Raw genomic sequence first — 25,483 nt, 5'->3', positions numbered from 1 at the left:
GTGTCCCCAGGAGCAATAGAAGAGAGGAGACTCTCAGCCACCTTGCAGCCAGGTCCTCCGAACCTTGCTTGCTTGGAGACTCCAGAGCCTCTGATCTCGCTTGACGGAAGGCCCAAGCCCATTCCACATCCCAGACTCTGGTACTTGGTGCTCAGGAAAGGGGATGGGCAGGCAATGCTTCCCAGGGTTGAGGTAGAGGACCTGGGAAGGCACAGGCAGAAGGGGTGGCTTATGTGTCTATGTGGTCCAGGCATCAATAACCCCAGAGCAGCAATCTATAGTAGTTTATCCTCAGAGTGCCTCACATACACAACATCTCTACCCACTGGGGCAGCAGGTCCCCAAGTACCCACTGGTGTGTTTCTACCCTGCTCAGCTTCTCTTCCGGAGAGGTCCAGCCTTCCACCCTGATCTCCCTTCCTCAGGGTGACCTGGCTTTTGGGCTGGGTGGAGCGTCCTTAGAGCTAGGAGCCACTTCCCACCCTGTACCCCAGGGATCAGTCAGACTTTCCTGCTTCGTTTATTCACACAGCCAGGAGACACAGCTCTGCTCTGAGTCACCCTGCTCCCAGGGCTCTGATTCATGGAGGAGGCCCCTGCAGGGGAATGACCCCAGCCATTAACTTCTGGCTTTCTTGAGGTCTCTACAAAAGGAATCCTCGGTTTGAATCAAGGACCAAGGTGCAGGCCTATGGGAGCTTGGCATATTTATGGTGGAGAGCACTGCAAAGAGGGTCTGAGCGTGGGAGAGCTTGCCCCTCACCTCTGGCCACTTCCCGCCTTGCTGATGGAAACTCACAAAAATGTCAGTCATTACTCTGAAAAAGATTTGGTCATCTGGCAAGTGTGGTCCTAGAATTTGCCAGAAGTATGCGTCAAATGTGTGAAAGAAAACAGGAATAACAAAAATCAGATTAAGACTAGGACTCCAAAAGGGGACCTAAGATTCAGCCCCCGAGGAAGGCTGAGCTGATGCTTCATTCTATGAAGGTGCTGCAGAGAACAGGCCCCAGGGAAAGGGGCATCCAGGGGGCCCCAAGTCAGAAGCTAAGTCCACATGGTGTTACCAGCTCTCCTAGGTCCTAAGCACGAGCCACCCAGAGCAGCAGGCTGGGACCTGGGTGCTGGGTGCCTAACTGTTTACCCCATGGAATGGCAATACCATCGCCTCCAGGTGAGTGACTTCCTTCCTGCTCCCAGGACTGAGCTGGCTTTAGAACATTCTTCTCAGCACGGCTCAGGGAAGTAGCCAGTGAGTTCACTTAGGTGTGTTTGTTTCTTTCTTGTTTTCTGCTAGCTTCCACAATCTGCCGTGATTAGTGTACCCTCCAATGCACACAGAACAATAGAGAATACAGAAAGGGACCAGAGTTCTGAGGTCAGTTTGCCAGCAGGGAGAGGAGCATTTAGGGATCATGGGATCTTTGTCCTACAGCTGAGGACCAGTCATGGACCTAGTGGCAGACAGCCCTGGCGGATGGAGTTCAAGGTGCAACCTCATAGTCAAAACTGCAGTCTCTATGGTCAAGGGGACTCTGTGTGCTATGCTGTTGACCTAAGGCAGCCTAGCTGATGCATTCCAGAGGAATGCACCAGATAAACCAAACAGTCATTGTATGAGAACACAGACGGGGTCGTCCATGGATTGAGGGAAACCTGACAGTATCCCTCAAAAGGCCATTTTCTGGGTTTTGGTGTAGTGCTAAGAATCAAATCCAAGGCCTGCAGCATGCTGGGCCAGTGCTCCATCACTGAGCCACCTTCCTGGACCACTTCAGTAGGATGCAGAGAGGATGCTGAGAGAAAGTTCTAGTGAGAACCCATCCCCTGAGGAGGGACCCTAAGACAGCATGGTGAAGGCACCGTTTCACAGAGGTGGGCGGAGAAGCATGGTTCTGTCGGAACAGGTGCTGGTGGGCATCCTCCGTCTTTAAGAATTGCTGGCCAACTCTGGGTCTGTGCTCGCAGACAGCAAAAGCCATACAAGGCATCAGCTGGCCATTTATAAAACATGGTTGTCCGCGTCTGCTATTTCAGTGAATTACAGCCCAAGGCTGTATAGTACAATGAAATGAAGATGGGAGGTGGTGCTTCACATGACTGCATTGTGTGGTTTTAAAAAGCTCTGTGTTTGTTATTGATTATTATTACGTTCCCACTGTGTCTAATTTATGAATTAAAAACTATGGTGCTGTGGGTAGGAGAAAGCAGTGGGCACACAGTCTCATATCATCTGCAGGTATCAGGGGCTTCAGCTGTGTCCTGGCAGACAGGGGAGTCAGCTGTGAGGAAAAGCAGTTAGGAGGAAGGGGAGATGTCCCCTCGGGTACCTGTCCAGTGACCCCCCACTCTGGCAGCTCTCCCTGGAGAACAGTTCTCTGACCTGGTCGTACTTAGAGTTTTCAGTCTGGGATTGCATGATCTCCATCCTGTGAACATCCCTTCATACTCTCTGGCATCCTCTTATAACACAAGTCTCTTGAGTGGGTGTGGAGAGTCCTGATGTGTAGCTGGACTATATTCAGGACAGCTCAAAACTTCTCACCAATGAGAGAAAATCTGTATGAACTTCTTTTGTTAGGCAAACACGCCATTATTCACTTGGAACAGTGGTTCTCAATCTTCCCAATGCTGTGACTCTTTAATACAGTTTCTCATGTTGTGGTGAGCCCTCAACCATACAATTATTTCATTGTTACTTCATAACTGTAATTTTGCTACTGTTACGAGTTGTAAATATCTGACATGCAGGATACCTGATATGCTACCCCCAAAGGGGTCAAGACCCACAGGTTGAGAAGCACAGACTTAGAAGCCTTCCTAGAAGCAGAATTGCTAGTTGGAAGGGTGTTCCAGCTTGAGTGTGGCCCAAGGGTGGAACACCTGCCTAGCACTCCAAGGCCCCGACTTCTACCCCCAGCACTGTTAAGGGGTGTGCAAAAGTGGTGGCGTGGGTAGCCCAGAAAGTGCTTTGAAAACAGATATTCCCAACTTAACAAACCTCACTCTTCTTAGGCAAAGTGCATGAGCTATTTCCCAGGGCAGGCATGGGGAACAAGGCCCACCCCCATTTTCCTCAATTCTGAGGATGATCATAATTTTTCATCCTAATGGACCATAACATCTGCCTATTTTATTTAGGATTTCTAGAATTATCATTGAAATTTCACTTTTCCTAGTTTTTTTTTTTAAACTATTGTGAATGCAAAATTTTGCTAATATTTTCTAAGTCACCATAGTGTGTTCAAAGTCTAGTAGGAATATGGACCAATTGTAAAGTAGGCCAGAGGGGATGTTGCTGAACAGGAATGCTGAGGAAACATCTTCTGTCTTCCTGGCAGCTTTTCCTCACAGCCATCTGAGGACCTCTGTGGATATGAAATGTCGGATAGAGCTTTCTTTCTGGTGTGTTTTAAATGTGATTGGCATAGTTTCCAGCCTATAGAAGGCTAAGGTTTGGTTAGGTGGAAGTCACTCTTTGGGACCTGTCCTTCTACACTTAGGATGGACAGCTAGAGGAAGTGGAAATCAGAGGGGCCCTGAATAGTCACTGTGGGGTCTTAGAGGACAGTGGCTTTAAAGTCCCAGCTGTCTCTGTCTATAATGTGGCAGGTAACTATCCCTATTGGATGCAGCCATAAGACAAAATCCATGTGCCCTGTGGGGACTCACCAGAAGTCTGGCTTTGTTATCATTTCTCAGGCACAGATGTGCTGAGGGAGAAGCTGACTGAGTGAGTGATTTCCCATCAGCCCTCAGCTTGGGGATAGTGAGGTCCTGGGACAAGGCAGAAGGAAGTATTATAAGTCCAGGCGTGCTGACCTGGCTCATGCCACCTGCAGGACATCTCTGAAATCCACAGGAGGCAAGCAATGTCACATAGACACATGTGCGTAGGGATGGGCATGGCAGTCTCTGCTGAGTGACTAAAAAGCTCAAGTGGGTAGAGAAATGGGCAGCGTCCCTAAGAAAACAAGTGTGCTGCCTGTGCAGGCAAGAGTATCCCCTGTAGTTCAGAGCCCCACAGATGCAGGGGAGCCCACTTGGGGCAGGAAGAGAGGGGCTACAGGACCATACAGTGTCCGTGTTATACAATGACTTGGTTCTCTCGTCAAGACGACATAATAACTTAACCAGGGTCTCAGACTGTTCCTTCTGTTTCCACCCACACTTTTGGAATCTCTCTCTCTCTCTCTCTCTCTCTCTCTCTCTCTCTCTCTCTCTCTCTCTCTCTCCTCTCTCTGGGTGGGGGGGAGCAGGGAGGAATGAAGAGCAGCATCACACTAAGTGGGTTTGTTTGTGTGTTGGCAGCTTTCTGGGGATGTGCAGAAAGTCTTTTTCCCCAGATTCTCAAAATCCAGACGACGCTAGGGCAGCATGTGTCTGGGTTTCTACCAACATCTCGGCACTAGAGCGCACGCTCCCACCAAGTGGGACCACCAAAGTGATGGCTTTCATAAAGAAACAGGGTGCAGACCCGTGAGGTGGCCCAGGGGTAAGGGTGCTGTCCATCATGACTGAGAACCTGGGTTCAGTCTCCAGAGCCCACATGATGAAAGAAGAGAGCCAACAGCCACAAGTTGTCCCTTGACCTCCACACATGCGCTGTGGCTCCCTCTCACAGTAGATGGGTAGATGATAGGTAGGTAGACAGACAGGCAGACAGACAGAAAGACAGATAGCTAGATGATAGGTAGCTAGATAAATAAATAAATGGTAAATATAATTTTTATTATAATAAAAGGAATAGGACTGGACCCTGCCTACAAAAATACAGAGCCCTCCTGCCTGTTCTTCTTGGCTGGCTGGCCGTGACAGTGTCTCGGGGACACATTTGGAACACAGCAGAGTTAACCCACCTGGGAGGAAAGAAATGGAAAGGTGAGAAAGAAGCAAAAACCTAATCTAATCACCTTGAGTGACATGACGCCACCTTCCTGGTCCCTCCTTTCTGGGGACAGCATCTACCCGGAAGGCAAGTAGGGAATCTCACATCCTTGCTGTTGGCACCAACGCCCGGAGGGTCTCTGGATCTCTACACCAGCCTGAAGTGGGATTCTCTGCAGGTGAACAGACTAGTCCAGGTGGGTCTGCCCCTGTCACCCCATTACCAACCCGCAAAATGTCCCCTGCCCTTGTCAAGTGGGTGGCCCACACATTTGCTCATCTCTACCCCATCCCTCAGAGTTCAAGAGGTCAGTCAGGCTTTGAGAGCTGTGAGAACTGAGAAGTCACCTTATTTCTGTCAGGAAAAACAAGAGCATGCTATCAGCATTTATGAAGTGGGAGTCGGGGCACAGCGAAATATGCAGAATATAAAATCTGTGATTTAAATATTCCACAACTGTAGTTAGAGTATTCCTGCCTGGCCCACAGTCAGGACAAATCTCTCTTACCCGCCAGTCCCACAGTCGCTCAGACCCAACCAAGTAAACACACAGAAACTTATATTGCTTATAAACTGTATGGCTGTGGCAGGCTGCTTGTTATCTACTTCTTTTATCTTTAATTAACCCATTTTTGTTAATCTATACTTTGCCACATGGCGTGTGGCTTACCAGTGTCTTTACATGTTGTTTCTCATGGCGGTGGCTGGCGGTGTCTCCCTCCAGCCTTTTACTTCCCAGAATTCTCTTCTCTCTTGTCCTGCCTATACTTCCTGCCTGGCCACTGGCCAATCAGAACTTTATTTACACAGAGCGATATCCACAGCACTCCCCCCCCCTTTTTTTATATATGCCCACAAGGCAGGGCAGAGGAGGAAACGAAAGACCAAGGATCGGGAAGGGGTCACGCTCTTGGTTCCCGGACTCTGGACGCTGGAGGTAGACCGAGCAGAGTTCTCCAGAGAACACGGCTGGACTGCACGATACCCTTGCCAGACCCTGTAACCTACCCCTTCATTTGTAAGTACCCCACAAAATAAACCTCCCTTTTAACTACGTGGAGTGGCCTTAATAATTTCACCAATACACAACTGTAGGATCAAATGCATTCCTGTTGCAGAAACACCATCACTAGAACATTCCAGAACATTTTCCTCACTAGGTGCAGAAATCCCACACCTGTTAGCAGCCATGCCACTTCAGCCCCACCAGGCTGTAGTCAGCTTCCTGCCTTTATATACATTTTATAGAAATGGAGTTGTACAGGTGTGGCCTTTTTCAATCCACTTGTCCAGCTTCATATGTTTTCAAGACCGACCCTAGCGGTCTGTGGGTCTGGCCTCTCTCTCTTCCTGTGTCTAGGTGGAATGCGTATTTCCATCCCTTCCTGAGCTGATAGACACATGTGCTGTTCCTGACTTCCAACTGTTGTGAACATCTCTACACATACACAGGTTTCCGTGGACACACCTGTTTTCAAGGCTCCAGGTTATGTATATGTGATGGAGCTGCTAGACCAGATTGGCAGTTTTTGGTAGTTGGAAGGCTATTAGAAATGCCCACCATTTTACAGATGGGGAAACTGAGGCCCAGAGAGTCACTCCTCCCACCACCACTACCACACACCACCTCAGAAAACTGCAGACCTGAGAGCAGGAAAGTGTCCCCCACTCTATGCCTGAGTTTGGGTGTCTCATTCTAGACCATCCGTCAGACACAAGGCAGTGGGTTTTGCCTAAGAAGGCTCCCAGGGAACCAGCTTGCTTCCTACATAAGGCAACGGGCTTTGGTTTCTGTCTAATTAAAAGTTCCCAAATTAGAAAAATACCACGTCAGAAGTTTCTGAAGGGAAAGAGTCACATGTGATTTATTCTGAAAACAATGACCTAAATTAATTGCAAAATCCATTGTGTGGAGCCACACCGCTCACACCCAGCCGCAAGCATTTAGCCATCCCCAGAAGCGATTCCCAGAAGCCATTCCGGAAGGCTGCACTCGGTGGCAAGCACCACACAGGCGGCACTCAGGGACAGACACACACCAAGTGCTTCTTTGTCTTCTGCTTGCCCTTTCCCTCTCTCTGGGCAGAAAAAGTGAAACTATGTAATTGACATGAAACAATACTCGCTGTAAACACAGGGAGCTAGCTGTACGGCATCCGAGACTCAGACTGTAGACCAGCCTGTCCTGGCACCTTCCGTCATCACCAGAGTCATGCTGCTCAGGAGGAGGCTTGCTCTCCTGGGTGGTCTGGTTCCGTTTTCTCTGAGCCTCGGTGGCACCTGGCAGGATCGCCTCTACAGGCTGCCCTCAAATGCACAGTGACTTTTGAAGCATCGCCGACCACGGAACTGTACCTACAGTCATTAAATCCGGGAAAGGACAGTCAACTGAATCACCGCTTCCCACTTCCGCTCATTAGCTCTGCAGAGGCTGTGGTGCTGGGCTCACACTGAGAGAGGGACACTGTCTCCCCAAGGCTTCGAAGCCCTCCAGATGCCGGGATAGTGGGACAGCTCTTTGCACACAGCCCTCAGGGGCCTTTCTCTCTCTGCCTCCCCTGTCTGGAAAGGGTCCTTTTGTGGCCTGGACACTCAAGCCTCCTTCCCAGGATCCTGACTCCTGACCTGAGGACTTCTGCTTTCCCCAGCATCTCAAGGCCTCTGGTCTTGGCAGGGGTCTCAAAAGCAGGACCACTACTGTAGTGTTTCTGATTCCCTTCACAGAGCGGTGCTGATGTCTGAGAACCAACAGAAGGCCAAGGCTCTGGGCCTTGTGGTGTGTTCTATCCTGGGCCAACCTGGGTCCATGGGACTGCTGAGGCATTGCAGTTCTATTGTTCTAGGAAGGCAGGTGGGGCACGGGCAAGCTGATTCTGATAGATCTCTGTCTCCTGAATCTCAGTGGTTCTCAACCTTCCTAATGCTTGCCTTTTTTTTGTTTTGTTTTTGTTTTTCGAGACAGGGTTTCTCTCTGTAGTTTTGGTGGATCTCGCTTTGTAGACCAGGTTGGCTTTGAACTCACAGAGATCCACTTGGCTCTGCCTCCAGAGTGCTGGGATTAAAGGCATTACCTCCCCGCCCCTAGCTGACCCTTTAATGCAGTTCCTCATGCTGTGGTGGCCCGCGACCATAAAATTATTTTCCTTGCTACATCACAACTTCACACAAAGTAATTTAGCTACTGTTATAAATCGTAATGTAAATATGTGATATGCAGGATACCTGATATTTGATACCCATGAAAGGGTCATTTGACACCTCCCCCAGGGGTCATGACCCACAGATTGAGAACTGCTGCTCTGAGGAATTCTGGGCTGAAAAGATGAGGCACTTGGGGAGCAGTGCAGGGGGAGCCCGCACTTCCAAGTCATCTGCTTCCTTACACCGCTCCCAACTGTGTCCATCTCACTAATCCTGAGCATTCTTCCTGTTTATATCTCAGTTTTCTTCACTACTTTGTCCTTCTTGGGTAAGAGGGCTTTGTCCTATTACCAATCATAGATGGCACACACAAATGTACACGAGGTTCTCTGGACACATGACCAAGTGAAATTGTTCCATGCTGAAATGACACAGAACTGCCCACTTTTAAAGTATAAAACACACAGAGATGCTGGGACGTAAGGCCAGTATCTGAGACGAGCAGAAGGATGAAGAGGATGACTCTGAATCCACGGGCTCTTTAGAGGACACTAAGGAGATGGTTCAAAGAGGAGCTCAGGAATCGGCAGTAATTTGTCATCTGGAGAAACACCCCCAAAGTCCACGCTGCCTTTACAGTCCCAGCTTGCTCACATGGCATGGGCGTGCCCTTGGATGCATAGTAGAGATCAACCCCATAACTCTCTCAGCTCTACTTGAGGGAGTTACCTGTTCTGCCACACCCTCAGGTAGGGACACATCTGGTCCCCTATGCAGTTTGGGGTTCGATAAGAGAAAAAGTTTGGAAGAGAAAAATCCACAAACTAGGACATTAACAGACTCTTGGACACAGATATAGATTTCTGATTGAGGGTATTTTTATTTTACTAGTTAGAAAAAGAATCTAGAAAACAAGAACAGCTATCAGCTAAGGAGAGGGGTCTCCAAACACACATGTGGGTCTGGGGATCTGGGCGACAGTTCACACTGCATGGAATTCCCAGGACTCTGGAATGACAGGATCCTTACAGAGGGTGTATTTGCCCCTCCAACATGACCTTGTCACTCTGGGAAACCTAAGGTCAGACTTTGTGATATTCCTCTATTGCCTTTAGGTGGGAAACCTCACTCCGACCTCAGGAAATCATTTTTTTTTTTCAAAGTCGACATCCTAACTAAAGAGTCAACCAGCGCACTGGGTCAGAGAAGGAAGGGCAGAATTTCCAGGGGAAGGACAGCTCACTAGGCAGAGAGACTCAGTAGCCAGATCCTTCACTAGAAGGTTCCTAGCTACATGTGCAGCAAAGGCAGATCCATTTGACGAGGAGAGCCCTTTTGTAATAGTTAAAAGTCAGTTTACATGCAGTCTGTGATTCAGAACTAATTGATTTCAGGAAAAGCAATCCCCAAATAAGATGCCATTCATATATTAACCCCAAGCATATCAATAGAGGCACGCTGATGCTCAATTTAAAAAAATGCCTTTCTCCGCTCCTTTCTCTCCCACTTTGCAGACATTTGTTTTTTTTTTTTTTTTTTGTTTTGTTTTTTACAGAAATAGTAACAGCGTTTTTTATTTATCAAGGCAAGCACTCTCTTTAAGAATAAGATTTAAAGTTTTAAAGTTTGCGAAAGTTGCTGGAAAGCACCCCAGTCCATGTAGAGTTTGCCAAGCCTGCCAGTGACCTGGCCTGATTCACTAGGGGCGCCCCTCTTAACCCCTGGGGTGAAGTCTGAGAAAGACCATGGACACTCTTATCTTGCAGGGGAGGCAACTGGCTATTGACTTCTGATCTCTTAGCACACCCAACGAAATCAGTCCACTCACAGACCTGAGAGGGATGACTGGAGTATTCGTCTCTAGATGTGATGGAAAGACAATGCTGGCTGCTGGTATTTCCGCTCAGGGAGTGTTAACTCTGAGTGGAGCACATGAAGGCGCCCTCCAGGCAGCAGAGCACCAGTTTATCAGATTCAGGCTACGCTTCTTCTCTGGAGTCTGTTGATTTTACAAGTCAGCCCCTTCCTGCTGTCCAAGCAAGCAAGACTCTCTGGGACCTTCTGAACAGGGGTCACAGAAAAGCTGGGTAGGGGGGTGCTGGAGAGATGCTCAGGAGTTAAGCGCACTGGCTGCTCTTCCAGAGGACCCAGGTTTGATTCCCAGCACTCATATGGTGGTTCACAACCATTTGTAACTCTTGCTCCAGGGGACCTAATGCCCTCTTTTGTCCTCCACAGGCACCAGGGCACACATGTGGTACACAGACATACATGTAAGTAAATCATCCACACACACAAAGTAAAAATAAAATTATATGAAAAGATACATAAAAGAAGGAAGTAGGGCTGGTTGGCATTTGTCTGTAGAACAAAGGGAAATGGTTCACAGGGAGAGTGTGGACCTTCCTTCTTTCTGAGCCTGGAAGAGAGTTACAGAAAGTCGAGGTTGCCTCCAAATCCACCCTCCCAGTTACAACCCAGATAAGCAGAAACACAGATGCCCCTTCCAGAACATCTTCCCCAAAATGTGCTGTTGACGGGCACGCTCTTTAGGTAGAACGTGAACTAGACTGGGGATTTTAGAATCACTGCCTGGTATCGAACTCAGAGTTCCACCCCATCCTTCATGGGAGTGGCAGAAAACGGAACCACAGAATTGGAGGGCTCAGCTAGGTCAAAGTTGCTTCTCCTGAGATCCCAGAAGTGAAGTCACAGTTCTGAAGAGGCAGTGGCTGGGTTGTCCCCATCTTCCCTTGGTCACATGATGAAGGGAAACACTGGAGGAGAGGAGGCTGAGCTCTGAGAGGCTCCGTAGACCCAATACCTGGGGTTCTCAGCCCTGTCCTCTCCTGCTCATAGTCACAGGACCTGACAAGATTCTGAGCAAGAGTTAGGGAGCAATAACAAAAACATTCCACGCTGCTCAAACACTCAGAATAACTGTTTTTAAGGAGCATTGAAGGTTTCCTTCATGTTGAAGTAAAGTCACATGGTAGCCTCTCCAGCTTCAGATCCAAAGTTCCCTTTGATGTGACAACCACTGGTAATCATGGGGGGGGGGGGCGGTGAGAGGGAATTCCACTGTGCCTCAGTTTACACCAGCATGAAAATTACAGCCTTAACATCACATTCTCATTCCAAATAAACACTCAATTAAGGCTGTTTAACACAGCTAAATCACATTGGAAGGCTTGCTGCAGAATGGATACGAAATGTATTTTCAAGACAAAGTTCATGATTTAAGAGCTCATTCCATGTCTCTGTCTCTGTCTGTCTGTCTGTATCTCTCTCTCTCTCTCTCTCTCTCTCACACACACACACACACACACACACACACACACACACACACACACAAACCTCTGAAACTTGAATCTTTACATTACTTGGTGAATCACTCTAAATCATTCTTTAGAATTTTATTTTGATGAATATAATGATGAGCCCATATAATCTTAGCATCCTCAGAAGTAGATACATGCCCCTTTCAGACAAAACTGTCCACAAATCTATTTGCAAAGTGCTTTCTCTACTAGTCTGGAAATCAACTCCTGTTGGAATTAATGTTTGCTTTTACATTTCTGGGACATCACTCTCTGCTTGGGATCTTCTAATTAGTTATATACTGAAACTGTATCAAGACCTCAAGTTCTATAGACATACAATAACACAAACAAGGAAAATGTAGATGTTTGTGTAGATTTTTAGTTTATTACTCAGAGATAAAACATAGTAATTCCTTATGAAACTGACCCATTTAAATGCAGAGATTATTTCTTATAGAATATGTTTAATTTTTTTTTTTTTTACTGGGAAGGAAAATTGGGAAAAGCGGGGCTACTGGTGATGAATATGATCAAAGATATGGTATGCTTGAAAGAACGTGTCTTCATGAAACCCATTGCTTGGAAAATGTTTATATACCAATAAATACTTTAAAATGTTTAACTTTTAGATAACTTTAATTTTTCAGAAGGTTCTGTGATCTTACTCATTTCTCCTGAGGATGGCACCTTCCCAAACTCAAAAACTTCATAGTCCCTAGACCTTCAGGCGTTATCATTTTATTCCTGCATGTGCATGTGGTGTGTGTGTGTTGTGTGTGTGTGTGTGTGTGTGTGTGTGTGTGTGTGTTCAGTGCCTTGTAGTTTTATCACATGTGTAGGCTCTGATGGCCATGCACAATGTCTTTGGAAGCAGTTTCTGACTTTTGAGTTTCTATCTTGGCTTTTGAAAACAGACGTGTGTGAGTTTCTTCCCTCCTCTCCCTTCCGTGATCATGGCCCCTTCTCTTGGCTACAGTAACTTATTGTCTCTTTGAATTTTACAGCCTCCTTTGTGAACTCAGAGCTTTGTGTTCACTTGCTTTCTGTAGCATGCTTCTGCTTTCCCAAGAAAAGAAACAAACATAAGACATTCCTACCCGACTCACAGGGTTCTTAAAGATACCAGGGAGAATAGATGGATGTAGATATTAAGCTGAAAACCTGCCACAAAAGTGCAGCCTTTAAACTTGGCTTCTTAAAATATCTGTTTTTGTTTTGTTTTAAGTCTGGATTTAAACTCCAGTTATGAGTTATCGTGCTCTGTGCACAAAGAGTGGACTTCATGATGTCTTTGCCAGGCAAAATTAGCCCCGCATCTGTGCCATCTATTCGGGACACAGGAGCGTGAAGCCAGTGCGAACAATGCTTCCAGGCTTACAACCTGTTGGAAAGAGGCATTTGCAGAAAACCTCCGTAAAGGACATTTCAAATGACCTCAAAACGCCATTCCAGCCTCTTCCAGCCCCCATGCCAGCCAGATGGGAGGCAGGAAAGTGCTGCTGCTCTTTAGAAGTCCCCCCCCCCCCCCCCCCGCCCCTACTGTAGGGAACTCTGTAAGACAACCTCACTTGCTCTTCAGGTAACTCAGCTGTTTGGTCCGGTGTACTCCACAAACAAAAGCTCCGCTGGGATTTTGCATTTCCGTTCCTCTCCAGGAAGAGTTTTCTTTGGAGACTAGCTAACTACCCGGATACAGCAAACACCTCCATGGAGCAAGCTTCCAGAGGAGAAGAGAAGCTGACATGGGCTGGAAGCCGAGGGGGGACATGCACTTTGTCCATGGAGCCAAAAGTGCTCAGAAAGGAAAGAAGGAAAGGAAGGTGCAGCGGTCTGAGATGAAAATCTGTTGGAAAACCGTGCAGAGTCAGCAGAATGGGAGACGATACCTCTTTCAGTCATGATGGAGACAGCAGAATAAATTGTGGATGAGAAATGGCTGCCTTTCCCTGTCCTGGGCCAGGTGACAGTGACCCTGCTCAGAGGCCTACAGCATCTCACAAACACTCAGGGCCTCTTCTGAGACTTCTTTCAGTTAGCTGAGTACCGCTGACTGGGAAGACTCCTGACACCTAGTCTAATTGAGTTTTTGAACACCCAGCCAAGGAAAGTCAGGATAAACTATAGTATAAGTTGGACTTTGTGGGCCGGGCTATGTTTCTCTCCACAGTCAAGAACAATTTAGGCTTTGTGTTGTTAGTAAAAATATGTCACAATAGACATTAAAATTATATACACTTCACTATTATATACACTCCACTGAAATGTCTAGGGGTTTTTCCCCTCCTGAGGCAGATAATTAATGTTTCTTGGAAATGTTACAAAGAAATAACCAATTACAATTAGCAACATTTCCAGGAGACTAAAGTAATTACAATTGTACATATGTTCCTTATGAGGAACGGGTTAAGAACAAGAACACAAAGGTATTCCTTAACAACTGGTAATACATTAGACCAAGGAAGGTCCAGCATCAGTGTATCAAACATGGGTGCATTTCCTTGGAAAGAGTGCTCTGTGTGTGCAGACACCAGCTTACCTGACTAGCTATTATATTTTATTATATGAAAGTAAACATGACTGTATCTTGCTTTCCAATTCAGAGTGTTATCTGATCGTTTCAGGCCTTTTTGTCCAAATAAGCTCTTCACATTTTTCATTTGTTTATTATAGATACTGCGTTTTGGATTTTAAAACATATTTGATTGCAATATGTGATTGAGTCAAAGTTTTTGAAGAGAGCAATTATCTTAAAATGAATTTTAAATGTCCCTACTAAATTCTTACATCAGGGTAATATCTCCTGGTGTTGGCTTTCAATAATTTTCTGCAGGGCTATCTTAACTATAATTTTGTTGACATTTTCCTTAAACAAATGCTATGTGTGTGTATAAGAAGATGGCGTATTTCATCTGCCTCTGCTTCCTCAGACACGCTGTAAACTGTGGTGGTATGAAGAGTGAGTGGAAGTTAACTAATGGATACTCATAATTTAGGCAGCAAAAACCAGAATTAATGTATTATCCCTCTGTAGCTTCGAGCACTTGGCCAACCCAAACTTTCTTTCTTAGAGAAATACGTGATAGAGACAATTCCCATCTGTTTTTGACAAACACAGGGGAAGATTCCCACAAGTGACTCTGTTAAAAGCTCTTCTTAACAACTATAAAATGGTCATTATTCTGGGGGTTTATTTCATCAAAACAATTTTCAGTGATAGGAAGAAAGAAAGAAAGAAAGAAAGAAAGAAAGAAAGAAAGAAAGGAAAAGAAAACCCATTGTATGAGACCAGTGTTTTGTAGTCAGAACAGAAACTTTCAAGATATTATAAAATGATAAAAATAGAAATAGATGTTTAGGACAATGGGTGGCCATGCTGATCTTGATTAATCTAAATTCCTTCTGTGTAAAGTGGAGACTTTCATTTAAAAGAAACTTCACAAGATGTGTGAAAAACTAAGGGAAATTAAATAGGAAGGATTTTCTACACCACTCTCCCTCAAAAGAACACAACAAGGCCTCCAAAGAGTGGAGCCCTCAATCTTGCCTAGAAGACATTGACTCTGGGTCTGCCTAAACAATCTGCAAAGCCGCGGATGCAGGACGTCCTAAATGCTCTTTTAGAGAGAAACACACCTTCCAGGGATCAACGGTGTCCAGGTGCCTTCTCCTCAGGCAGGGCCCAGCATACACTGCTTCTTCACTCCCAACCTATGCTCAGACCTGTTACCCCGACTGGATCTCTTGGGCGGTACCCCTCTGTGTCTTTCCAAGTTCAAGGCTGGTAAGCTAGGCACCCAACTCTAGATAAGATCCACCTGTCTGCCCTGCAGCCAGCAGCTACAAGCCCTGCATCCACCCTGGCCTGGGTGCCTGGGGTCTCCTGCGCTTCTGGCGCCCAGCGATCTGCTGCACAAGGCTGTGACCCTGAATCCCCAGCGCAGGACTGAAACCTCTCTGCCTTCCCAGGTAAACTCCCGCGGCGCCACCGGCCTGCATCACAGTACCTACTGAGCGGGCTAGAGCTCAAACGCTCTGGCATCCAAGGCGCGGACTGCAGTCAGAAAGAGCTGATTGTCTGCGCCACGCGTGGGCTCTGTGGCTCCGCAGAATGAGCGTGAACCCAGCGGGCATAGCATCTCCCAGCCTCTGATGGCCTAAAGAAGACGTTTTGACAGCCGCTCCCCACAGGGTCACCCACAGACACCCATCCACCAAGATGAAAAGTGTGACCATTTGTCCAAGAAGTGTATTCAGACCTTGCTTAGGAGCCACTGGACAGAGGGTTCCTAACTGATGCCCGTGGCAAAAGGCCTCGGGGGTGCCCCTGGGACAAGGGAGTTTTCCCATCTCCCGCCAATCCTTGCAGGGTGGAGAAACCCCATCCCAGTGCGGTGGCCTGAGGGATCTCGACGAGGAGGAGGGATGCTCTGGCCCGCCCGCCCTCCCACCCGTGCGTTGTGGGTGCCCGTCTCACGCAGCACCTACCCTGGCGTGCCGGTCCGGAGGTGGGTGGCGCGGCGCTAGTGGGAGGCGGACATGGACCACGCTCCCTCCATGCGCCAGACGGAGAAGGCGTAGCTGAGACGCTCGTGAGCCACGTAGCTGCAGCTGGTCATCTTATTGTCCATCTCGTCGCTCTGCAGGACCTGGTAGAGGAAGTCTATGTACCTGGCAGCCAGCTTGAGCGTCTGGATCTTGCTGAGCTTGTCAGAGGGGAGCGTGGGGATGATCTTGCGAAGCGCGGCGAAGGCCTCGTTGAGCGACTGGGTGCGCTGGCGCTCGCGCACGTTGGCCAGGATGCGCTGGCTCTGCAGCTCCTCGAAGGACTGAGCGCTCGGACTGCCTTTCTTGCCGCGCTTGCCCGGGGTCGGGCTGCCATCTTCACTCGACTTCTTGCTGTAGCGCCGCTTCCGGCCGAAGCGCTTGGGCTGCCGCTCCAGCTCTTCCTCGCTGGTGCCCAGACTGTCCACGGGGGACACCGGCGAGCTGGAGCCCTCCTCCATGGCGCCCGCCCGGCGCGCGTGGGGCTGGGGGGCGCCGAGCGCACGCCGCTGGCCAAGCCCGCGGCTGCGGAGCGCAGGCTCCTGGGTCGCTTGCAAAGTCTCTGATTTCGAGGCCGGCTTGTGCAAAACCGAGGTCTCCGGGAGAGGAAGTTATTCTAACTTTTTTGGAAACTCTATCCCGGCTGGGTTGCTAAATAGCTGTCATGAGCGAGGGCGGCGCGCTGATTGGCCACGGTGGCCAGGGGCAGGACAAGTTCTGGGGCCTTCGCCGGCCGCCCCCCCCCTCATCCCCGAGGGGGGGGGCGGCACTTTCAGTTTTGTCTTCTCTTTTTCGGCCCTAACTGTGGCCGGCATCTCGGAGGCCGGGTCCGCGCGTGCAGTCTGCGCTCCTACCTAAGGCGCGGGCCGCTAATCAACGACTCTAGGCTTAACCGGGCCTGGCTTTGTCTGAGCCTCGTGGAGCAGATTTGGCCCTGCCGGGGTTCAGGGATCTCCACGAGGGGTGCAGGAGGCGAGTCCAAGCCCAGATGTGCTCCATGGGCCAAGGACGCAGCTGGGAGCCTCTTGGGGCGCGCGGTGAGGTCTCACCGCCAGCAACGCGATCCTGCCCGCTGTGAGTGGAGCTATGCAGGCAGACAGCCACGACCCCTGGCAGGGCAGATACTCGCGTGCTGGCAGAGATGTCCATCCACTCCTACGATCTCATCTCTAGGATCCATAGAGACGCCGCCCCGCTCCAACCAGAATGCGAGTTGGGGACCCCTGTTTAATTTCGATTTTTTGGGGGAACTTCGGTGTGGACACCTTTTCAGAACCTTCCCCCTGAATGCTTTATACTTAGGTACCACAGCGAGCCTCTGCGGGAGCGCCGGGTGCCCGCCACGCCCGCCTGCCTGGCCCTGCCCTGAGTGCTGGGTCCCCGCTTGGAGCTCAGCCGCAGCCACTGCAGTTTACTTGGTTTGCAAGCAAGTGGTGGACCCAGAACACTGAGAACAGGGAGAGGCTGACGCTACCCGAAGTCCCCTGCCCTGGGCACACTGGTGGGTAGCTTCGGGAGGAGGGCTCAGAAACGCAGAATATTGGGTCAGGCCTTGGTGAACAGACACCGTGGACCCCGGCCCTTTGCCATCTGGACGCTGAGCACCAGCGCGTTTGAAGTGCTGGGGTCTCTTTGTTCGCCAGGCTGCTCTAGCTGGGGCCTGGAGGTGGTTTACAGCTTCCTTGCCTTTGAACCTATTCCCAGGTGACCCGGGCTCAACTAGGCCGGGCTTGAGTATGGCTGTCAGAGGAGTCCTGTGATCAAGGGCTGGCTAGGTCTTATTGAAGTTGAACCTGAGGCCAGAGACTCCTCAGCATCAGCAGCTCCTGGGGGCAGTCGGGTGGGCCACGAGGTGGGGCCCGCGGGCTGAGACCACTGTCCTAGGAAGCTGGAACGGCTACGTATGGTACTTCTTGCCCCCTCACCAAAGATCTGGGTTCTCTGCTCTGGGGGACATCCAACGCCCGCCACCACCGAGAGCAGGCCCACTTGCAGAGGACTGTCACAGTGCTCCACCTCGCTCCTCAAAAGCTCCCTGGCTCCAGGAAGCTAGTTAAAGTGACCAGCCTGACTCAGGCTGAGCGCCTTTCATCCTCCCTTCTGGGAAGACCACATTTTATCCAGTACCCCAAAGTAGCTTACTTTCTTTTTAAAATGCAAAACTAATTTAAGGAGCAAAAGAGAGTATCCAGAACTCAGGCTCCTGCCTGCCTGCCTGGGTGGCTTTTTATCCGGTACAGGCATGCGGGGTCAATTTTGTCACTCTGTATCACTAGGGTGAGGAGTCCCTCCCCCCCCCACCCCTCCCCCCCTCCCCGCCCCCTTCCCTGGGCCTGGATCCCCTTTAAAGTCCGGCTTAAATAAATCAGATGATATTGTCCTCTCTCTAAAACCAAAGGGTGTTTTTCCAACAGAAGCCTTCCAGTGTCCAGCCCAGCCCCCCCCCCCTTTTGTGTCTGTTTCTCTTTCTCACTCTGTCTTCTCCCCTCCTCCCTTCCTCCAGGAGGCAGAGGTCATAGTTGAAATGGAAAGGAAAACAGCCCAGCCAAGAAGCCTCCTAGGTCTCAAGCAGCCCAGGGCTCAGTTCAGCCTGGGGATGGGGGTGGGGACATTGCATGGAAGACGGAGCTGCCGCTCAAGATCGGGGTTCCCCCTTACCTAGGACAGCGGTTCTCAATCTTCCTAAGACTGCGACCCTTTAATATAGTCTCTCACATTGTGGTGACCCCTGCCCCACCATAAAGTTATTTTGTTGCAACTTCATAACTGTAATTTTGCGACTGTTATGAATTGTAATGTAAATATCTGATATGCGACCCCTAAAGGGGTCGAGACCCACAGGTTGAGAACTGCTGACCTAGGCGCTAAGCATTGATGATTTCACATGTGGCCACAGTGGTCGGCTTAATCCCCAGCCACCAGCTCACTTAGGTCTTTGCTCTTCTTCAGGGTGGGGCTTTTCTATCTTAAACACCTTTAACAAATCAAAACTGTGTGGAGTTGGGAAAACAAAAAACAAAAAACCTCGCTGGTGGAATTTGGAACACCTTTCTCTCTCAGGCATTGCCTCTGTTGAAACTTAAAAATAAAAAAAGTAAGGTATAGACAATGCCAGAGTCTCTCCAGTGTCTTGAACCAGACTGTGGGAAGGTAACACTCAGCCTTCCCTTTCTTTCGGGTTGGTTGAGATGCAACACCAATGAAAAAGGAATCAGTTTGGGAAATAATATTCTGGTTATTATTATCATCACCTGAATTTTTTGTCCTTTAAAAACCAAGTCCTTAATAAGGCTAGTAAAACCAACGTATTAATGACACAGGAACAAAATGTGTTTGTGTGTGGATATCCACCAGACCACCCAGATTCACTCCAACATGTGTGAAATATCACGCAATAAGGGTTCATGGGCACACATGCAGCTCTTGGTATATTTATTCATTATCGAATGTGGAAAATCATGTCAACGCTTCTTTTCGTGTGTGTAAAAACGTGTGCTTTGTTTCACGGGGCTTCGATTTCTGAAATAAAAATATGAGCTGACGTTCTGAAGGCGTCTGCTATTGCTTTCTCTGAACCAGCTACTCTGTTTTCACAGTGGACTTGGTGGCGGCTGGCTGGGTGTTGGTGACACAGCTGGTGCTATCACCTGGGGATGGTCTTCCATGCTAGGACACAGTCAGACAGCTCCTAAGCTTTATTAGGATAATCAACTGTGTGCTTGATACTCAGGAAACATTTGTTACAATCCCTCAGAAGCCATAGAGAGAGCAGTGAACATCCGTTCAAATGCCACGGCTGCTACCTTTTGTTGAATCGAAGGTACGTGAGCACCTGTGTACGAGCTCCTGAAGGCTCATTGTAGTGAAGCTGTGAGAGATGAGGTCGGACAGTCAGCAGGGCTCCTGTGTGTAGGTGCTGGTGAACTGTGGTTGTCACCTCCTCTTGAGGTGAGTGAGGCAAAGCTTAAGCAGATGACAGAAGCTGTTATTTGTATAACAGACCCTGTGACATTGATCAAGAGGTTGAAGACGTCTTCTTGGTCCTTTCGCTGTTTGGGGCAGCAGCTTACGAGAGAACTCAGGTGCCTTTCTTTTGAATCACTGCCTTAGACATGGGGGGCAATGAACATGACGCTCATTTACAGAAGCCTTTACTCCAGAGGTGGGCTTTTGAGAAGTATGTCAGGCTGGTGGCCAAACTCTACAAACTCTATAAACATCAGCATTGCTTTGCTGAATGTTAAAACTGGGGATCATATGCTGTTGGCTTCTTAACACTGCCCCATGTCACCGTTGGTGCCCTTCCTAGCTGGATTTAGGTCATTCAGAACACTCCCTGTGTGAGCCTCTGGCAGGCTGGGGAGCTGAAAAGACATCTACTTCTCATCCTACAATCCCAGGTTTAAGCAAGTCCCACAGTGAATTATTGACTCCTAGGGATGAGCCTGATGTCTTCTAGAAAGTAAGACTTAGAGCCAATCCCATCTCCATTATAGTGTTGCAGAGGATGAAGTCACACTTCAGAGGACTAGAACTCGCATCCAAGGTACACACTATAGGCAGGAAAGATTATTTTTAAAACCCCTACAGGTGGATGTGTGCTAAGACCTTAGGGTAGAGGCTCCATCACTGTGTTCGCAATGTTACCAGGGGTTTAGTCCAGTGCCAAGGCTAGAAGCATTCCCACCCTCCGTTCCATCAATCTCTCATTTCTTCTTGATTTGATGCTTATCTGGCTTGTGGAATTTAGGATCATCTAAAAGACTAGCCTCTGCAAAGGGCATTTCCAGAGAGGATGAACTGAGGAGAGGGACTACCTTGAATGTATGTGGTGCCTTTCCATGGGCCGGGTCTGAGACTTTTGAAAAGGAGAAAGTGAGCTGAGCACCAGTATTCATTTTTCTGTGCTTCCTGCCTGCAATTAGCAACCTCCCTCCCTCTCCAGCTGCCCTGCCGTCCTATGCCGTGAGCCAACATAGGCCCTTCTTCCCTTAAATAGATTTTTGCTAGGCATTCCATCATGGTGATGAGAAAGACAATTAAGATACTGTCGGTATTCGTGTTTCCAATGGTAGAATCACCACAGTTTCTCTGTCAGTCTTAACTGTAATCATTTCACATCTTTGGGAGTCAAGGCTTCCAGAGACAGAGGAAACAGACATGGGTATTTACAAGAGGAGAGAAATGATGGTGCTGAGTTCAGTGGAATTGGGGCTCATCCTGTATTTCTTAGCAATGGGCATCCTGGTCCTGACCCATGGGGATGACCTGAGATCACTGACCTTTCTGCTCTCTGCCAGAATCAACCATTCATGGGTCAAGGTCTGGGGCCAAACTCTGCCACATAACACGGAGCATCTTTTTGTAGGGGATGGTGAGGACAGGACTCTGTCCCAGACTGCTTGGTAATGTTAAAAGGAGAAGAGCCTAAACATGATTCCACAAGCCAGAGCAGGGCAGGATGAAAGGCCTTGGCACAGTGGCCATGGCTAGAAACCTATGAGATGCGATCAAACCCATGAATCACAGTGCCAGCCAGACACAAGTCCCAGTGGTCACCATTGGCAGCTGCTAAGAAGTTGCCTCACAGCTCCGGGAATGGTGAACAGAAGGGAAGGGGTAAGACTGTAGCTAGGTTTTCTCACCAACCAAGCGTGCTTCACAGCCATTGAGGGGTTGCTGGGAAAATGGCCCATTCTAAGGAGGCTCTTTAATGGGTGAGGATCCCAGCATGAGGATCACACTAGCATCATTCGGCAGAGCTCTAATGGGAGAATGGGTAAATACTGAAGGCCGAGAGAAGCAGCCCGCCCCTTTAAGATGAATAAACAGACCAGCTGTCCCAGCACTGCGTTCTGGGGGCCAGTAACAGGAAATCTGTGGTGAATATGGGTGGGTATAGTGGTGTCACATGATGCTTTTGGCTCTGCCCCCTCTGCTCAGCTTCTAAAGGGCTCCTTGCATTTTTTACCACAATGGGTAAGACTGGCCAGGTCTGGAGCCATGGCAGTGGCTAAGGGATACTTATACCCCTGCAATGGAGGGGAACCTGTGGCAGGAGCTAAGGCCCAGAATTCTTGGCTGCAAATACTCAAAGGGCAACCTGAATCTGCTGAGCAGAGAAAGAATGTATTAATTCATTTATGTGGGTATCTTGGCCTTGCTTAGGTTTGGCTAGATCCAGAAGACTCAGTGACTTTTCCTGTGGCTTCTCCTTCTCCACATCTCAACTCTGCTGCCCTCTGTGTGGAGATGTCAGATCTGACATGAGAGGCTTGAACCTCCAAGATGAGACCTGGCTGGCTTGACTTCAGGGTTCAGGGCTCTGATTGTTCCTGTAAAACATAGACAGGAGGTCTGGCTGGTGTCCTGAAGGTGCAGAGGTCCTAGGAAGAGACACTGGTGTAGCTGGAACTTTTCCTGTGTCTCACCTGGTGTTCAGGCACTCAGACCCAAGTAAACACACAGAGGCTATATTAATTGAAACTGCTCGGCCATTAGCTCAGGCTTACTACGGAATAGCTCATACACTTAAACTCAGCCCATTTCTGTTCATATATTTGTCACCACGTGTTCCATGACTTTACCTGTGTGCCATTACATGCTGCTCCCTGGATGGTGGGCTGGTGTCTCCTGAGTCAGTCTTCCTTTTCCCAGAATTCTCCTTCTCTGCTTATCCCGCCTATACTTCCTGCCTGACTACTTGGCCAATTAGCATTTTATTAAACCAGTGTATAAAAACATTATTCCACAGCATTTCCCCTTTTCTGTTTAACTTAAAAGGAAAGGTTTAACTTTAACATAGTAAAATTATATATAACAAAACAGAAATCAAGCAAAAATTACCGTTACAAGACACTGGGCTGATGAATAATATGTGTGGGTCTGGGAACCATAGAAAGAGGTGGACAAGGCTCCTGAGGGTCACATAGAACTAGATACTAAGTTTAGATTTCCTGCTGGTGGCAGTGGGATGCAAAGAAATGTTCCAAGGAAGCGATGGCCATAATTGATTTTGTTCTGAAGGCAGCTGCAGAAGACAGCCAAGGAATGGCTGCATGTGTGCACATTCATGTGTGGAAGGGGGAGAGAGGAGAGCTTGTACACACGTGTGCACGCCTGTGTATACATGTTGGGAAGAGGAATACAGTATATGTCCACATGTTTATGCATGTACATATGTGTGACCACACACATGTATGTTCGAGAGCAGTGTGTGTCTGCACGTATATGCTCATGTGTGTATTTGCATAGGGAGAGTGAGGTTTCAGAAAAGGAAGCGCAGGCATTGACTGCTCCTGGTGTGACAAGGATGCCCAAAGCTTGGTCTGGATTAGAGTGAGGTCACATTGATCCAGCACAGGACAGCCACAGTGTCTTTGTGGTTTTGTTTAAACTAGTTGGGACAGGGAAGCATACAGCTTACATGCTCTTTTACCATGTAAGAAAACAATTAATAAGAACCAGCTAGCACACTGGCTACATAGAAGGGCGGAAAAAGAACCAAGAGTGGGGTCGGGGTCGCAAGAGACTTGACCCCATTCCCATTGTTGCCTGGGATGACCTTGGATTAGTCCATTCAGAACCAGTAGACTCAGTCTCCCCTGGGAATCAACAGTCTAGTGTAGGTAGCCAGGTTCATTCAGCCTGAGTGAAGGCGTCTTCTTCTCTCAGAAATGGGAACCTGTGTTGGGGAGCCCAGAGGGCACTGGGGAAACAGTGTGATCCTCTCTACTCTGTCTGAATATGTGCAGGGGGCTTTGGTGGCCACACATGCCTGAACCTCATAAAGCCCTGCTCCAAGGTGGCCTGGCCATAAACGTTCCTGAAAAGGTCATTTGAATTTATCATCCCCTGTATTTTATAATTACAGATTATGGCCTCTCTTCCCCATGACAATTTTGAGCTTTAGCAGACCTTAAATTAAAACTTTATACATGTTTCAAAACAGTCTTCAGAAGACTTTAAATTCATGAGTTGAAAAATGTGACTTGAGCAGCCCTCAATATTTATCCGACATGTTTAAAGCCATGAACTTGGAATTAAATTCGTGTGTAAAACTCTGATTGCATCTCAAACATAAAAACACACCAAAGACATCTGTAGGGAACAGTTCTAGGCGTGTGGCAAATTCCCCTTTTATGGAGGTCACCAGAGTGGTGAAGCATGAGCACAGGCCTCTCCAGAATGATAGAGAAAGAGACACAACTGGATGTTGTGTGGTTATGTGCATATGTGTGTGTGTTTGCAGGCACGTGATTGTGTGTTTGTAGGGACATGTGCTTGCTTGTGTTGCATGTGTGCATGTGTGTTTACATATCTATGTTCACATGCATGTGCATTTTCTGCTTCTATGTATGGTGTTCATGTGTACTCATGTATGCACATGTTTATATGTGTGTGTTTGGAAAGAACCATGGGGACATTTAACTTCCTTAGATCGTACACATTGGATTTTTTTTATACTTTCATGCATTTATCATTTTGTGTGTGTGCGTGTATGCCACAGGCACATGTGGAAGTCAGTTCTTTCTTATTCCATGTGAGTCTGGGGAGCGAACTCAGGTCATCAGGCTTGGCAGTGATCCATCTCACCAGCATGAGTATTATTTTATTTATTTATTTCATTTCATTTTTTTAATGTTGGGGGTGGAATCACACTGTTGGCCCTCACCCCCTAGTCTTAGGGTACATTTTTTTCAAAAAGTTTTTAGGAATTCATTTGACTCGATTTGACTGACTTATTTTTTTGTCTCTCTCAGGGGAGAAGAATTAGTACCAGCCCATCGGTACCCCAGTTTCAGCCCCACAGCAACCTCCAGGCCATTGTGTTTCCTCACACTGGAAGCAGATCACTGGCTGACACCTGCCCGCCCCAGGCTTCCTTACAGCTTTCTATACCCTCCCACCCATGATTCCCCCTGCTCCTCTTCCAGAAACCACTCTCACCTAAACTCCAACACACACCTGACCTCTGGGGCACTCTGCAAATTCTGAGTCTAAAGTCAAACTGGGGCTGAGGAAACAGCTTAACAGGTGAAGCGCTGCTGTGAGTAAGGCCTAGAGTTTGGACCCCTTGCACCCAGGTAAAGGCCAGACATGGTAGGATGAATTTGCAGTTCCTAGACTCCTACAGCAAAACAGAAGCTCAGGGGCCAGCTAGCCAGCACACACAGAGCCAAGGAGACCCTTTCTCAAACAAGGGGAAACCAGATAACTGACTTCCAAGGTTGTCCTCTGACCAGTGTCATGACACGTACACCCACACTCACACATACAGACATGTGCATGCTCCCACATACTGCATGCCCCACACACCTAATAAGTCTTAACAATAAAACCAGAGTCAGATACTGAGGGTGAAAGCTGAAAGACTAGAGAAGCAGAGCAGCCAGCCACCAGGGACTTCTTACCGCTAAGAAATATCAGACCAAAATGGGTGATCCTGTCTCTATGAATCCTCAGACTGAGTGAGGGCTGAGATCCTGTCTCCATCTCCCTAGTGCTGGGATTAAAGACATGAGCCTCCCAAGTGCTGGGATTAAAGGTGTGTGCCACCACTGCCTGGCCTCTGTGGTTAACTAGTGGC

The 25,483-nt window shown here is 48.3% G+C and overlaps 1 protein-coding gene across 1 annotated transcript in view; it reads right to left on the bottom strand.

Annotated features, from left to right (window-relative positions):
* Positions 1-16,521, bottom strand: part of Twist2 (twist family bHLH transcription factor 2) — a 48,304-nt gene extending 31,783 nt beyond the window's left edge. Inside the window, exon 1 of the mRNA XM_036173620.1 lies at positions 15,838-16,521. Coding sequence (XP_036029513.1) covers positions 15,873-16,355 — 483 coding nt within the window. The 5' untranslated portion in view covers positions 16,356-16,521 and the 3' untranslated portion in view covers positions 15,838-15,872. The remainder of the gene's footprint in view (positions 1-15,837) is intronic.
* Positions 16,522-25,483: the final 8,962 nt, after the last annotated feature.

This window comes from Onychomys torridus, chromosome 23, assembly GCF_903995425.1.
Source record: "Onychomys torridus chromosome 23, mOncTor1.1, whole genome shotgun sequence".
Classification (NCBI taxonomy): Eukaryota; Metazoa; Chordata; class Mammalia; order Rodentia; family Cricetidae; genus Onychomys; species Onychomys torridus.
The sequence above is the reverse complement of the archived record's forward strand: the minus strand, read 5'-3'. Positions and strand labels throughout refer to the sequence as shown.